General features: G+C 37.7%; 1 protein-coding gene across 1 annotated transcript; it reads left to right on the top strand.

Moving 5' to 3' along the window:
* Window positions 1–10,293: 10,293 nt before the first annotated feature.
* On the top strand, window positions 10,294–14,062 carry LOC110786314 (zinc finger AN1 and C2H2 domain-containing stress-associated protein 11). Its single transcript, XM_021990858.2, has 2 exons — window positions 10,294–10,669; window positions 13,066–14,062. Exons 1-2 carry the CDS (start codon window positions 10,571–10,573, stop codon window positions 13,819–13,821), a joined length of 855 nt encoding a protein of 284 aa, XP_021846550.1. The 5' UTR covers window positions 10,294–10,570; the 3' UTR covers window positions 13,822–14,062.
* Window positions 14,063–14,305: the final 243 nt, after the last annotated feature.

Below are 14,305 nucleotides of genomic sequence, written 5' to 3'. Positions count from 1 at the left end.
AGGACATTATTTCGAGCAAACAAACATTATGTTCTCAAAAATTCGTGGTAGAAACAATACCCTTGTGTCTCATTTGAATAAATCACAATGAAACATATATCTATACTTGGGCCTTAGTTTGTTGAATAACAAACACTAAGCTCCCACTGAGTTTAGGAACTCTTTAGATATATTATGAAAAGATATTCTGAAATTACTTTTCAATAGCTTTGACGAATTTGGTTTAGTTTGGTGGTAGTTGAGCATTTTGTTTTAGAAATTATAGGAAAAGTCTTTATGATTCATCATTGATCGAATCAAGTACTAATCGACTTCGATCATTCCAACTTAGATATGCCATATCTTATGGAGCTAGATTGTGAATTTTATTTCACACAATCATTGATGATCATTCTTGACTTAAGTAATCATCAACATGATCTAACCTAGATCTTTATGATTTCTTTCCAAGTGGATTTTATACTTCTGAATCTTTGAACTAGCCAAACAGATTCAACTTATATCACATTTGAGTAAATAAACCTATATTCACTCAAATCCATAAAGTCATAAAATCTTTCTTTAGCTTTGAACTCTATTGTCTAGGCGTTCTAACAATAGTTCATATCTTTTGTTACTTTCAACAAGTAAGACTAGTTGTCTTAAATTGATCTAGAAATCAATCAACTTTCAAAAGTCTATCAAAATAGAGCTTTTGAATTGTTAACTTGTTGATATGGTCTAAGCAACAGTGCCAAAGATTAGTGGAACTCAAATCAAGGGGTTGATTTGAACCTAGTAAAGTTCTTTAAAGAGTTGTTTGTTTTAATCAAGCATATTGACTCAACCTGTAATTGACCATTTCATTCAAATAAACAAACAAACATTGTTTTTGTTTTTCTTGAATGTGAGTCTTTCTGTGTTTGAAAACAGAAATTTAGGTATGTTGATTATGGAACAAAATAGCCATTAAGTTCCAGCCTTTGAAAGGACTTAAAACAAACTAGATGACCCTACAGCTAATGTAGCATTGCCATGCTTCATTTCCCCACCTGTAGGCCATTAGTGTATCCTAGCTTCCATTGTTTGAGTTATTACCGAAGTAAGAACCTCAAGCGGTATATGATACCAAGGAAGTTTGATTGCTAGGTCACTTCTCTTTAAACATAAACTTATAGGTAGAAACGGAATTGTAAATTCCTTTCATTTGTTCCTTTGGTTTCCTATTTCTTGTACCCTTTCTTATAGTCTTAAGAATTGAATTCTTTAGTGTTGACTTTTATACTTTGTTAGACATGTCCAATGTCACCAACAAGGTTCTTTACCATTTTAATTTATGTTGAATATTTTGTTTCAACTAGATGATCTTACCAGAAGCTTCTAAAGTTCTCTAAGTATCGATCTATTCGAATGTCTAGGGACTAGACTCATTCGAGAATTAAATGGAAAAAAGATTTTAGGTTGTTAACCATTGGTAAAGCTGAGCGTTTAAACTCAATGCTTTATGATCTCAAAACTACATTGTATTTTGAATTCACAAGCACCAATTGGTTTGCCATTCGATTTTGATATTCGAAAACAACCATAAAAGTCGCTAAAAGAAACGTACATTTTAAATTGCTCATTTTCTCTCATTTCCGTGAATCGTTCTTGGATTCACTACCAATCGAGGAAATTTACTGTTACCTTTCTAAAAGGATTTACTGCAGTGAAAAATATTTAATTATAAACAATAATTAAAACATACATTGAAGCATGCAAAGTCTAAACATTTATCATGAATAATAACTTGAAAATGAAAGCAATCATGCAATTTAAACAAGTCATTAGCATTTTATTCGAATTATGTGTTCCGGCAGGTGTGAATAAAATGATTCCAAGACCCTAAAACCATTGAAGAATTAAGCACAGTTTGTCGACTCAATTCTAAAACATCTTAGGTAAGCAAAAGCCTTTTGCTAATAGTCTAGAAACTATTCTTGGTTGATAGGTACGTCTAAGAACTTATTAGGTAAACCTATCAATTTTGCCACGACATAAAAGGACTCCTTACTTATATCGTTGAGTTTCACCAAAACTAACATGTACTCACAATTATTTGTGTACCTTGCCCCTTTAGGACCAATAAGTAACACCTCGCTGAGCGAAAACTATTACTAGATGATGTAAAGGATATCCAAGCAAGTGTATATTTTGGTATGGCACCTTTTAACTCAATTTTTAAGTTTGGAACTTAAGGCTCTTACTATGTTGGTTAGATTTTAAGTGAACTAAAATCCTTAATCATGCAACATAATCAAGTTTTGATCTCATGCATTTTAAGACATATTTAAAAGCAATAAATAACTTAAAACATGCATAAGATAAATGTGATCTAGTATGGCCCGACTTCATCTTGAAGCTTTAACTTCAAAGTCCGTCTTGAAAATCTCCGTGGGAGGCACCATTTTCTTCAAATAGGATAAGCTATAATTAAAACTAATTACAACTATTTGATGGTACGCAGACCATATTTGAATTGAAAAACTACTTTGGTACTCTAGACCAATTACATTCAAATTAATGGTACGCAGACCATATTTTCTATCCTATTTGGGCCATACTAGTCACTTCATAACCTGCAAAACAGTACATATACAATATATACCATTCACCCATTCATTATCATGAATGGCCCACATAGCTGGTTAGTAAAACACATTATGCATCACATAAACATTTGCAGCAATTAATCAAGGGCACCAATAATCTACAAATTATTCAGTCCTTATTAATTCTAATCAAGTTGTTTTAACCTTAAGGATTTGTAGACCTAATCAAGAGTTTATGACTAAAAAAAAAGGCTCCCACTTAAACCAATAAATTCATATGCTTTACTAATTTTAAACATAAAAATGTATTTCTAGTCTAACCGGAAACATACAGATTTAATTAAAATTTAAAGCTCATATAAATTTATAATTGAATCCAAAAAGTTTAATTTAATTTCAGTCGTATTTAAATTAATTCATGAATTTAATTTTAGTAAAATAATTAGAATAAATAAAATTTATTATAATTACAATATTCAAAATTAAAATCCAAGAAAATAATTTAAATTATTAATTTTAAAATTAATTAAAATTACGTAAACTGAAAATTTCAAATTAAAATTTCAAAACGATCTAATCGCAACACAACAATCCCACGCAACGCACGCCCATGGGCCACACGCACACAGCCATCGCTGGCCATGTGCGCGCAGCCCATGCGCTGCGTCGCATCGCTGCTGCTCACCATCGCAAGGCATCAATCGAACACGCGAGCTGGTGCTCGCTGCGCGCGCCAGCGCTCGATGCACGCGAGCCATCGCTCGCTGCGCTCGCTTGCCAGCGCTCGATCCATGCGAGCCATCGCTCGCCGCGCGCCTGCCTTTCCCGCACGCGAGCTTGCGCTTATCGCACGAGGCAGCAGTATGCGAGCTGGCGCTCGCTGCGCGCGAGCCATCGACGCTGTGCGTAGCGCTCGTGGCACGCGAGCTTGCGCTCGCTGCGCGCGAGGCTCCGCATGCTTGCGCGAGGCAGTGCGCGATGTGGCGCAGCACGCTTGCTGCCCACACGCGACTGCTCGTGCCTTGCTCTCGCCCCTGCCCACACGCTGATGAGTTAAAAAGTGATACCGCAAGTGCACGGTGTCTGTTGTTAGCAGATACTTAGCAAATACGGGTCGATCCCACAGGGAGACGAGTTCTATTAGTTTTTGCCCAATTATACGAACTATTTCAATAACGAAAGTTGATTTTGGATATTATTAACTAATGAAGCTAAAGCAATAATGTAAATGTGAACTTATCAATGAATTAAAAGGTCTAGGGCGTCTGTTCGGTTCACCATGCTTATACCAATCCAAGAACACAAATCAATCTATAAATGAATAAACTAAGCCGAGTAATTAAAGTACATGTTAATCCTACGGCCGGGTCTTAACACTTTCAATTCAACATATGCAGTACGGTCGCTAACATAATCAGAATTGCCGATTGCACTAAGCCTCTAAAAATACGATCTTTCGATTCTAATTCCTATTAGCTAGATAATCAATTCATGAAAGTGGCCGATAACATGAATCAACAATTAAAACAAATCAATCGGAATACTCAAGCAATAATCTATAAATTAACGAACTTTATGCATAATAATCATGGTATAAACATGGCTTCCCTTACTTAGCCCTAGAGTACGACTACTCGCTCATAATTGAATTAATAAACATGATAGAAATAATAAACATGAATTTCATAATCAAAGGAAAAATTAAACTAAGGAACGAAAACAATAATAATAAATTAAAGCAAAAGAAATTATGAAAAATACCTCTATATTGATTAATTGAATGGAATGAACTAGGGCTCAATAATGTGTAGAGAGAGAAATAAAACTGAGCATTTAAAAAGAATTCTCAGAAAATAATAACATGAGAGAAATAAATTAGTTCCCTTGAGTATTTATATGCTCCTATTTTCTAAAATAAAATAAATAAATAAATGTGAAAATAAAAAATAAAAGTCATCGATGATTGGTCGATGGAGCGATGATGTGGCAGCCAAACCCGAGCACGAGCCGCGCACACGGGAAGATAGATGGCGAGGCATGGGCAGCGAGGGATCTCACGCACCATCCCTCGCTGGCATCATGATGAGCGACTAGCAAGAAGGTAGAGCAGCGAGGGAGCTAGCGAGCCATCCCTCGCTGCCCTGCGCGTGTGTGTAGCAAGCTAAGCGACGAAGCTATAGGCAGCGAGGGAGCTAGCGAGCCATCCCTCGCTGGCCTAGTGAAGTGCAGCAAGACAAGACGACGAGCAACGAGGCAGCGAGGGAGCTAGCGAGCCATCCCTCGCTGGCCTAGTGAGATGCATAGCAGGCCAAGGCGACGAGCAACGAGGCAGCGAGGGAGCTAGCGAGCCATCCCTCGCTGGCCTAGTGAGATGCATAGCAGGCCAAGGCGACGAGCAACGAGGCAGCGAGGGAGCTAGCGAGCCATCCCTCGCTGGCCTAGTGAAGCAAGCAACTATGAAGCGATGAGGCACGACGATAGATGTAGCGAGCCTACGATAAATGTCTTGCGAGCCAACGAGGGATCTTGCGAGCCAACGAGGGATCTTGCGAGCTATGCACAAGCGATACATCGAGTTAATCATCCCCGGAAAACTCAATTCTCCGATCAAACACTTCGTCTCCGACTCAAACCATCCGGTGATCATTCGTTCCACCTCCAAACACTCCGAAAGCACCCAAATGATTGTAAAATCACCTGAAATATCAAAGAAAACACAAACGGAGCGTAATAGAGTACAATAACGACGACTTATGCAATTATGACTCTAAATGCAACTAAAATGAGACGAATGCCTAGAAATGCAACCTAAATGAGCCTAGAATACCCTATATAAATATGATTCATCACACGCCCATTGCTCACAGCCCACGACACAAGGCAGGGCTACTGCCTTTTGCTCGTGCACCATGCCCTTGCTCGCTGCATTCGTACCGCATGGGCGACGAGCTCCCTTGCTCGTCGTCGCATGCCCGCACTATACAACACCCCTTAAGGGTAACACGTAGCGTCCATTGCTTTGTGCGTGCAAGTTATATGAGCGAATCGCATAAAAATTAAAAATTTATATTCAAAATTAATGACAAATTAATAAATAATATTAATTTCATAATTTTAGGGCGAAAAATCGAAAATTTATTATTTAATTGATTTCCGATTAACATGGATTCAAGTCTAGGTCATAAAAATTTAAAATTTAACATAAATTTACAATTTTTATGGTGGTTTTTAATCATAGGTTTCTAATTAAATTATAACTAATTATGAAAATCAAATTAATTCTAAATTATTCCAATTTTCAACAAATTAATCATAATTACAAATTAGATTGCATAATTAACAAGGCTAGGCATTCAAACTTGTTAAACATATACAGTAGGTCAATCAAAAATTCAAGATTTATCAACAAGAATCGCAAATATTTAATTTAACATCTTAAATTTACGAAATTTTGCATTCGAAAAACTAAAACCTCCGAAAAGTCATAGTTAGGCTTCGAATTTAAGAATTATGGGTTCGGCCGAAAAATACTGTTTTTGTCAAAATTTTAGAATGCCTTTTACATGCGGAATTGACACAAAAATCACTCGATTTGGATGAGTAACGAAGAAACTGCCGAAAAACTGCGTACGTATAATTAAATAAACGCAATTTGCAATTAATTAACAATTACGAAAATTAATCACCCCTTTTAATTCTTGAAAATTTGTAATATTTAACCATGTTCAGGCAATTTAGATTATGAAAATAATAAGAGGCTCTGATACCACTGTTAGGTTATGATACATATGACAATTCATAAATCATGCGGAAAAACCATAAAGCCAGGAAAGCATATTATATTCACATAATCATTTAGCATAGTTTAGATGCATACACTTTGTTGCGTGCCTTCCCTAGCTGCGCCCGAACCGAACAAGAACAAGTCTTTAGGACTCCAAATGTCGTCCCTCCGTAGATAGTCCACAGCACGTCCGGATCCGCCTTAAGCTTGACCAACTAGGATCGCCCTTAAGGTACTTAGAATTTTCGGCTATTGTAGGCAATTATATGACTGAATTTTTGCTCTCAAAAATCACTTTGAATACTTGAATACTCGATGTAAATTATGAGCCCTTAACTCATATTTATAGACCATGGAATAAGTAATCGAATCCTACTAGGATACGAATTAATTAAATTAGAATCCTAGTAGAATTCTTATTTAATTAATTTATCTTTTAGGATTAGGAATTTTAATCATTAAACAAATCCTATACTCTTTAGGTTTCGTATGTGAACACAAACTCTACACGAGCATGACCCGCAAGCGTGTAGGCCATGCCCGCGCACAGCCCACACGGCCGCTCGGCCCACGCGAGCTACAAGCCCACGCGAGCTGCAGCAATGCTCGCAGCCCATTGCTGCGCGCGCTGCGCGCGCTGCCATGGCCTGCTGGGCCTGGCCTTGCGCTGGGCCTGGCGTGGCCTTGGCTGTTCGTGTGGCGCGCTTGGCTTGCTGGGAGATGGCCTGGCTTCATGCTGGGCCCTCGTCCGGCAGGCCTCGTCCGATGCTTATTCGTACGATACGCTTCCGATTAAATTCCCGGTTCCGGAATTCATTTCCGATACGAACAATATTTAATATTTCCGATTCCGGAATTAATTTCCGTTTCGAACAAATATTTAATATTTCCGTTTCCGGAATTATTTTCCGATTCCGATAATATTTCCGATTCTGACAATATTTCCGTTTTCGGCAATATTTTCGATTCCGGCAATATTTCCATTTCCGATAATATTTTCCGATACGTACCATGTTTCCGTTTCCGGCAACATCTACGACTTGGATAATATTTATATTTCCGATACGATCCATATTTCCGTTTCCGGCAATATCATCGTTTCCGGAGTATTCATTTCTTGCCTGTGACGATCTCAGCTCCCACTGAAACCAAGATCCGTCGATTTCGAATATCCATAGATAGAGTATTTAATGCCATTAAATACTTGATCCGTTTACGTACTATTTGTGTGACCCTACGGGTTCAGTCAAGAGTAAGCTGTGGATTAATATCATTAATTCCACTTGAACTGAAGCGGCCTCTAGCTAGGCATTCAGCTCACTTGATCTCACTGAATTATTAACTTGTTAATTAATACTGAACCGCACTTATTAGACTTAACATAGAATGCATACTTGGACCAAGGACATTATTTCCTTCATATACCTCAAGTATGAACAATGGGGGGAGTACCTTGCCAAGGGGCTTGTACTCCTATGAATGATACAAGACGTTGTTTAATTTCTTTTGGGGGTTATTGTTTAACGCCCTACAAATACACAAAAACGCCCTATTTTTACATGTTTATCCTATTTTACCCTTACTCATTTACCATACCCCTTTTCACATTTATTTTACTCTTACCTCTCTATATTCTTTTACTATCTCTCTCACCCAATCAAACCACCCACCAAGCCACAACCACTTCTTCCATAATCACCGGAGCCACCACAGTTCACGGAGGTGCACCTGGAGTCTGACGAAATTTTGTGTTTTCGAGCAATGTGTCCGGCTCCCTCATCCTATGAACTGTTCTTCATTCATCTACACCCCAATTACAGTGAGTTATCCCCTTTATTTCTCTTGTGTACGTTTCCAAAAAATAAGGCGAGACTACATCAAAGTGAGTGTAGCCCATGGGGTAGACTGAAATCGTCTTAGTCTATCCCATGGGGTAGATTGGAATCATCTCACTCTAGCCCATGGGGTAGACTTATATCGTTTTAGTGACGCCTATTCTTGCCAAAAATCAGTTAGGGCCCAAGGAAAGACTAAGATTAATTGAGCCTTAACCATTGATAAGACTACATCTAACACATTCATACCCTTGGGCAAGACTAGATCATCTCTAGTCTCATTCGATCTTCACCATTGCTGAATTTTAAAAATTCAAACCAACCATGGGAAGACTTGTACCTTTTGGGCTTTGACAACCACACCTTTCCTACGCCTATCCAAGTATTTGGTTCATCTCCAACAAATACGATAGAACCCTTTACCATATAAATCCAATTTCAGAAATTGAGGATCTTCATTAAAAAATATATAAAACAAAACGAATGGAAAATTAAATAAACCTTTGAAAAGAAGAGGAGACGCTAGTTAGGTAGCTTGACGGGCCTCGTTGGGCTGCAGTGGTGGTCGGCGGTGGTGGGAACCGGCGGACTGAAATCCCTTTGACATATAGTCTGCTGTGGTGGGAACGAGCAACGACTTCAATTGAAATGGTTAGATCTTTGAAGAGGAGAGAACGTGGGCAAGTAAGGGACCTTCGAAGGCCATAGCTGATGGAGGACGATGGATAATGACTGTGGTGCCGGAGTATCAATGAAGGTGAGGAGAGAGAGTAAGTAAAGGAGGTAAAAGGGGCAGGTAATTGGAAAATAATCTAGTAAAGGTACAATGGGAAGTTCATAGTAAATTAGGGTGTTTTTGTTTAATCTTAGGGCGAATTTATAACAAATCACTTTCTTTTATGGGCTGGAATTCCGTCGGTATGGTCCGACAACTAGGTTATTATTATTTAGTGTTTGGTGGGCTCCCAACACTCTTCCTTAAGGGATATTTCTTTTTGGCCCGTTAGAAGCTTATTCTAATTAATCTACAAGTCAAGAGTCGCGTCGAGAGTTGAGTCTTGTTTTCGTGATTAATTCTTTACTTAGTTGGCATGTGATCAATCATTGGAATGAGGCATGATAGAAGTAGGATTCCATTCTAGCTTTTTTGTATTCTGCTTTCGCTGATTACGTGCTTTGTGTTTTGGTCATGGCCTTTGCCTTAATGACCCTTTGATGATCTATCATTTGCATTTTCATTGTTGGTGAGTAGTATATCAATAATAAGTTTTTAGAGTGACTTGCAGGACAAGTAATTCTTCAAGGGTTGGTTGAGAGAGTTTTTGTACTTGCATTATTCTAAACTCTAATTATTTTATTTAGTCTATACTATAACGTTTTTAATTAATTAATGGATTTTGTTTTAAAGTATTTTGGTTTGGGCCGTTATGGTTCCAACTTGTATGGAGGTCATTAACTATTATTTATTGTTTTAAAAGTTAGCTAATTTCATTGCTTAATTCTGGTAATAGGCTTAGCCGTTATCACGGTGGCGGTAATACTTTGGTAATTCCTTATTTTAAGTTGGAAAATGGTTTTATAAAGACAAGAAATTATTAGGGTGTTACAAACATCCCAAAATATCTTCTTACATATGGTCGGCCACCACCTAAAGCTGTATGGCAGGGTGCCCATATCGGCAATGGTAAGATGACGAATCACTATGTCACAAACACAGTATGGAGGCGACAGAGCTTGACATGGGTTGAATCAATGGCACCGCACAAGTTAGGATTAGTAGAGAGCAGAAGGGTGCCTCTACCAGCACCAGAGAAGGGGGTCAGGAGGAACGAGAGCAACGAGAAACACCAATCACATGAGTACTTGTCTCACATAACAATTTCTTTAATTTTTCTGTTCGTAGGAGGTAAAAAATAACTTTTATTATTTTTTAAGGTGGTACTCCGTAATACATAAGTTTTTTTTTTTTTTTTTTTTAAGTGGTAAAAAACAAATTTACGATTTTTGTAGAGATAAAAACAATTTGTCCTTAATCGGATAACGTATGGAAACTGTGTTAATCTCAAGGTTACGGTTTACGAAAATGCCGAAACTTCTGGTTACCGAATCAAAATACTCCGTATAATTTTGCGACGGTTAAGTTGACTTCTTGTTCCTGTCCACCACCAACTTAAGACTTTCCTTCTTCCTAGATCCCCTCCTTCCCTCTCCTCCGTCTTTACGCGGAATCAGGAAGTCGCCGGCGTGAACGGATTCCCGAATTCCGTCGACTATTAAATACCTTATCTTTTTAAATAACAGTTCCCAAACACAATTTCCTTTATTTTATTGATTTATTCCGGGAAAGGGAAAGAAAGAGGGGGGAATAATTCCTTTGAAAAATGGGAACTCCGGCATTTCCAGACCTGGGTAAACATTGCTCCTTTGATCGTTGCAAGCAGATTGATTTCCTCCCTTTCACCTGCGACCGCTGCGACCAGGTGCCCTTCGTTTCTCTCTCCTCGTTTATCCTAAACATTAAATTATGGGGTAAATTGATTTTGTGTGTGTGTTAGTTTGGTAGATTTTACTCCGTAGGTCTGTTGGATTTATGTAAGGGATAATAATGTAGACGGTATTCGATCTCAAGTTGAGTGAAAGAGCTGCATTGGTTTGAATAAACAGTCAAATTACTCTATTAAATTATGAATGTTTATGTGAGTGTTTAATTTATTTTTTTTAATTTTTTTTTGACATTGGCGAGTGTTTAATATCTTGAAGATTGAATTTTTGCAAAATATTTTAGGACATCCTGAAATTGTATTACATGCAAGAACTATTGAGGGAAGAGGGTTAGCTAAAAAGCCTAAAATGTTAAATTGGGTGTTTTTCTTTGATTAATTGGGTGATCCATAAGTTATTAATGGCAATTAAATGGGGAAGTGTAAACGTACCGAGAGCATGATTATGCAGATTTAGAAGGCATTATTATGAAATAGTCTAATGAATCTTCCTTACTGAAGATATGTCTTTGTTGATTACTTGAAATTTTGATTTTCAATTTTGGCTTGTGAGTTGTCATACTGATGATATAGGAGAACATAGTGAAATTTGATGCAGGAAAAAGTATCACGAAATTCACGATGAATAATTCATGCGAAATTACTAGGGAACTTCATAACTATTTCCTCAATTTACTAATTATAGTATTAGACTAGCTGTTAGGGGATCTCAGGTCATCCCATAATGAAGTAGCTTGAGTTCAGATCTATAGACGTAGTTTTGGGTGCAATTTTATTGATGACAAAGTGCTTCATGGGTCTCCTCAGTGTGGACATCCCACAATTGAACTATAAACAAGCATTATTAGGGGTTTGGAAATATATTGATAGGGGACATTCCTTGCCAAAGTAAACAGAAACTTCATTACAGTTTTCTGAAATTCTTACCTTATACTAGACGGGCTATGAGGTTATGAAGAATAAACAAGGAGCGTGATTTCATGTTTATGCTGCGTTCTATTCACCTGATTTCCACTTATTTTTCCTGAACTTATCTCATCTGAACTTATCTGAATTTAACTGAACTTATTAGAACTTATCAAAACTCATTTTAGTTATAAATTGTACTTGGCCAACACTTATTTTTCCTGAACTTATCTTATCTGAACTTAATTTAACTTATCTGAACTTATTTTTCCTGAAATAAGTGGAAATAAGGTGAACAGAACAAGGCTATAAGCCTAGTTTTAGCTATGATACAGAAGTACCTTGTATGATAGGTCCCCTCGGTGTGTGCTTTGGAGGTAATTTAAGACTTCAAACTAGAATGAACTAAACATAAACTGGCCATCTACTAATTTGTTGTGAAGTTGCAGGAGACTCAATTGAACGATCAATATAAGTCAAGCAGAAGTAGCCCTGTTGTTGCATATTTAAGTAGTAATGATGTGATGTGATAACATATATTGGAGGGGCCTTTTTGTGGAAGTCAGTAGTGCCCGTCGCTTCTTACAAACCTGAAAGAAAGAGCAAACATTAGCTATGGACTGACATGTAAATTCGTTGCAAAACTTTTGTTTTCTTTATACTAGTAATGTAACTAGGGTGAGTTTGTGCTGTAGATGAGTGGATCTGTTAGATTGAACCGAATAAAATCAAGTGGTTTCCCAGTTTTTCTTCACTGGGATCGGCTACATGGATGAAAGATGATGGATCTGTTGTCACTTTTTCAATTTTATATAGACAGCCTCTGGACAAATAATGTATCTATCTGGAATCCCATATCCAAATGCTAGAATTCTTTTAGAGGGATGCATGTCGCATGCTTGTAGCAGGTTAAATAAAGATGAAAAGTTTGGCAAACTATTTGATGTTTAGAGCATATTTTTGAAAGAATGTCTTTGCCATCTCAACTTGAACCTTTCCAGGCAGTTGCTTACATCTGTTTTATACAACTTTACATGCAAATAGCATTACTATGTTCTGTGTGTTTCTCTTTACAAAAAGCATATGGTAGACTGAGATCATTGTATCTACACTGGGAGTCTGTCAGTTAAAGATCTGGACTTTAATTCATTGCTTCTCGATACCTTAGGCATGGAATAGCCATTTGGTCTTTTAATAGGTTTTGTTTCCAATTTCCATAAGTTGGTCCCCTTGTTATCCAAATTACGTCTGTTCTACCTCCATGTTTATTGAAGTTTGTTGAGGATCTTTTTACCGTGGAAATATCATGACTTATGAGACCAGTGTGGACTGTAACATATGTTTCAGGCTTTCAGCTGACTTCATCATGATTCATTTATTGTGCATCAGGGACTTGGTGGCTACACTCTACACTCGTTTCTCATTGATTCTTATTTTAATGATCTTTATCATTTTGATTATATTCACAGGTATATTGCCTTGAACATCGAAGCTACAGGGAGCACCAATGTCCACATGGTGACAACCAAGGTGTCACTGTCGTCATTTGCCCACTTTGTGCCAAAGGGGTTCGCCTGATTCCCGATGAAGACCCGAATATCACTTGGGAATCTCATGTCAACACCGTATGTGACCCACAAAATTATGAGAAAGTAACTAAGAAGAGGAAATGCCCTGTGATTGGGTGCAAGGAAATCCTTGTGTTCTCCAATACAGTAAAATGCAAGGATTGTAGCACGGATCACTGTTTGAAACATCGATTTGGACCTGATCATAAGTGTCCTGGGCCCCCAAAATCCAACATCGGATTTCCATTCATGGGCCTCCTGACCAGCAATAGTAGAAAAGAAGTGACGCGGCCTAATCAGGCTCCAGTGAAATCAACATCATCAGCATGGTCTAGATTTGTTGATGCAGCCGAAGCAGGCATGTCGAAGTTGAGTAATGACTTTAGTCAGGTACTTCAGGTGGGTCAAGGAAGTAATAGTAGTACGAGCACTGGTGAGCCGGGTGGACAGGAAATGTGCCCACAGTGTAACGCGAGGTTTTCATCGGTCACAAAGCTTGTGGAGCATGTGCAGAAAGTTCATGAAAGAAGTAATAACCGCGTTGGTGTTAGGAAGTCAACAATTGATGCATGCCCAAAATGTAGCAGAGGATTTACAGATCCTGTAGCCCTTGTCAAGCATGTTGAGAAGGATCATGGTGGCACTTCAAGGGCTTAAAAACCCTCCTTTCATTATCTTGAGGTTCATCTGTTCTATATCGATTGTATGTCTTTCCGAGCGGCTGTAAAATTGTTAATTTAGTGATTCACATCTGAAAAAAGTTTCACCTTATTGATTTTATTTCTTTACAAAGTGATAATGTACATTAAACAGATGCAGATTGGAAATTTAGTGTGAATTATGCCAAGTAAAATTCTTTCAACAGTTTAGCCATAAACAAAGTCTGCAGTTTGCACTACTTTTAAGTTTTACTCAATTTGTTTTGTCTAAGATTTTGTTATTAAGCCTTTGTTAGTAACCGAAAATTCCATAAGCCTTTGTTATTAAGCAAACAACTCTAAAGTTTAAACGCAGTAGTTGTCCAAATTATGCGGTGTATATGGCCTCTAGGTAGTTGCTTGCCCTCAAAGCATCTGTGATTAAATAATTTTTTTCAGGTTCACTGATTATTTCGTACAAGTACATTATCTGTAGAGTACTC

Source organism: Spinacia oleracea, chromosome 3, assembly GCF_020520425.1.
Source record: "Spinacia oleracea cultivar Varoflay chromosome 3, BTI_SOV_V1, whole genome shotgun sequence".
Taxonomy (NCBI): domain Eukaryota; kingdom Viridiplantae; phylum Streptophyta; class Magnoliopsida; order Caryophyllales; family Amaranthaceae; genus Spinacia; species Spinacia oleracea.
This window is presented reverse-complemented; position numbering and strand designations above follow the sequence as displayed.

Excerpts from the sequence above, each read along its gene's own strand:
- LOC110786314 (XM_021990858.2), top strand. The coding sequence starts at position 10,571 with ATGGGAACTCCGGCATTTCCAGACCTGGGTAAACATTGCTCCTTTGAT. Across the intron at positions 10,670-13,065 it reads CCTGCGACCGCTGCGACCAG|GTATATTGCCTTGAACATCG; the intron begins GTGCCCTTCGTT and ends TTATATTCACAG.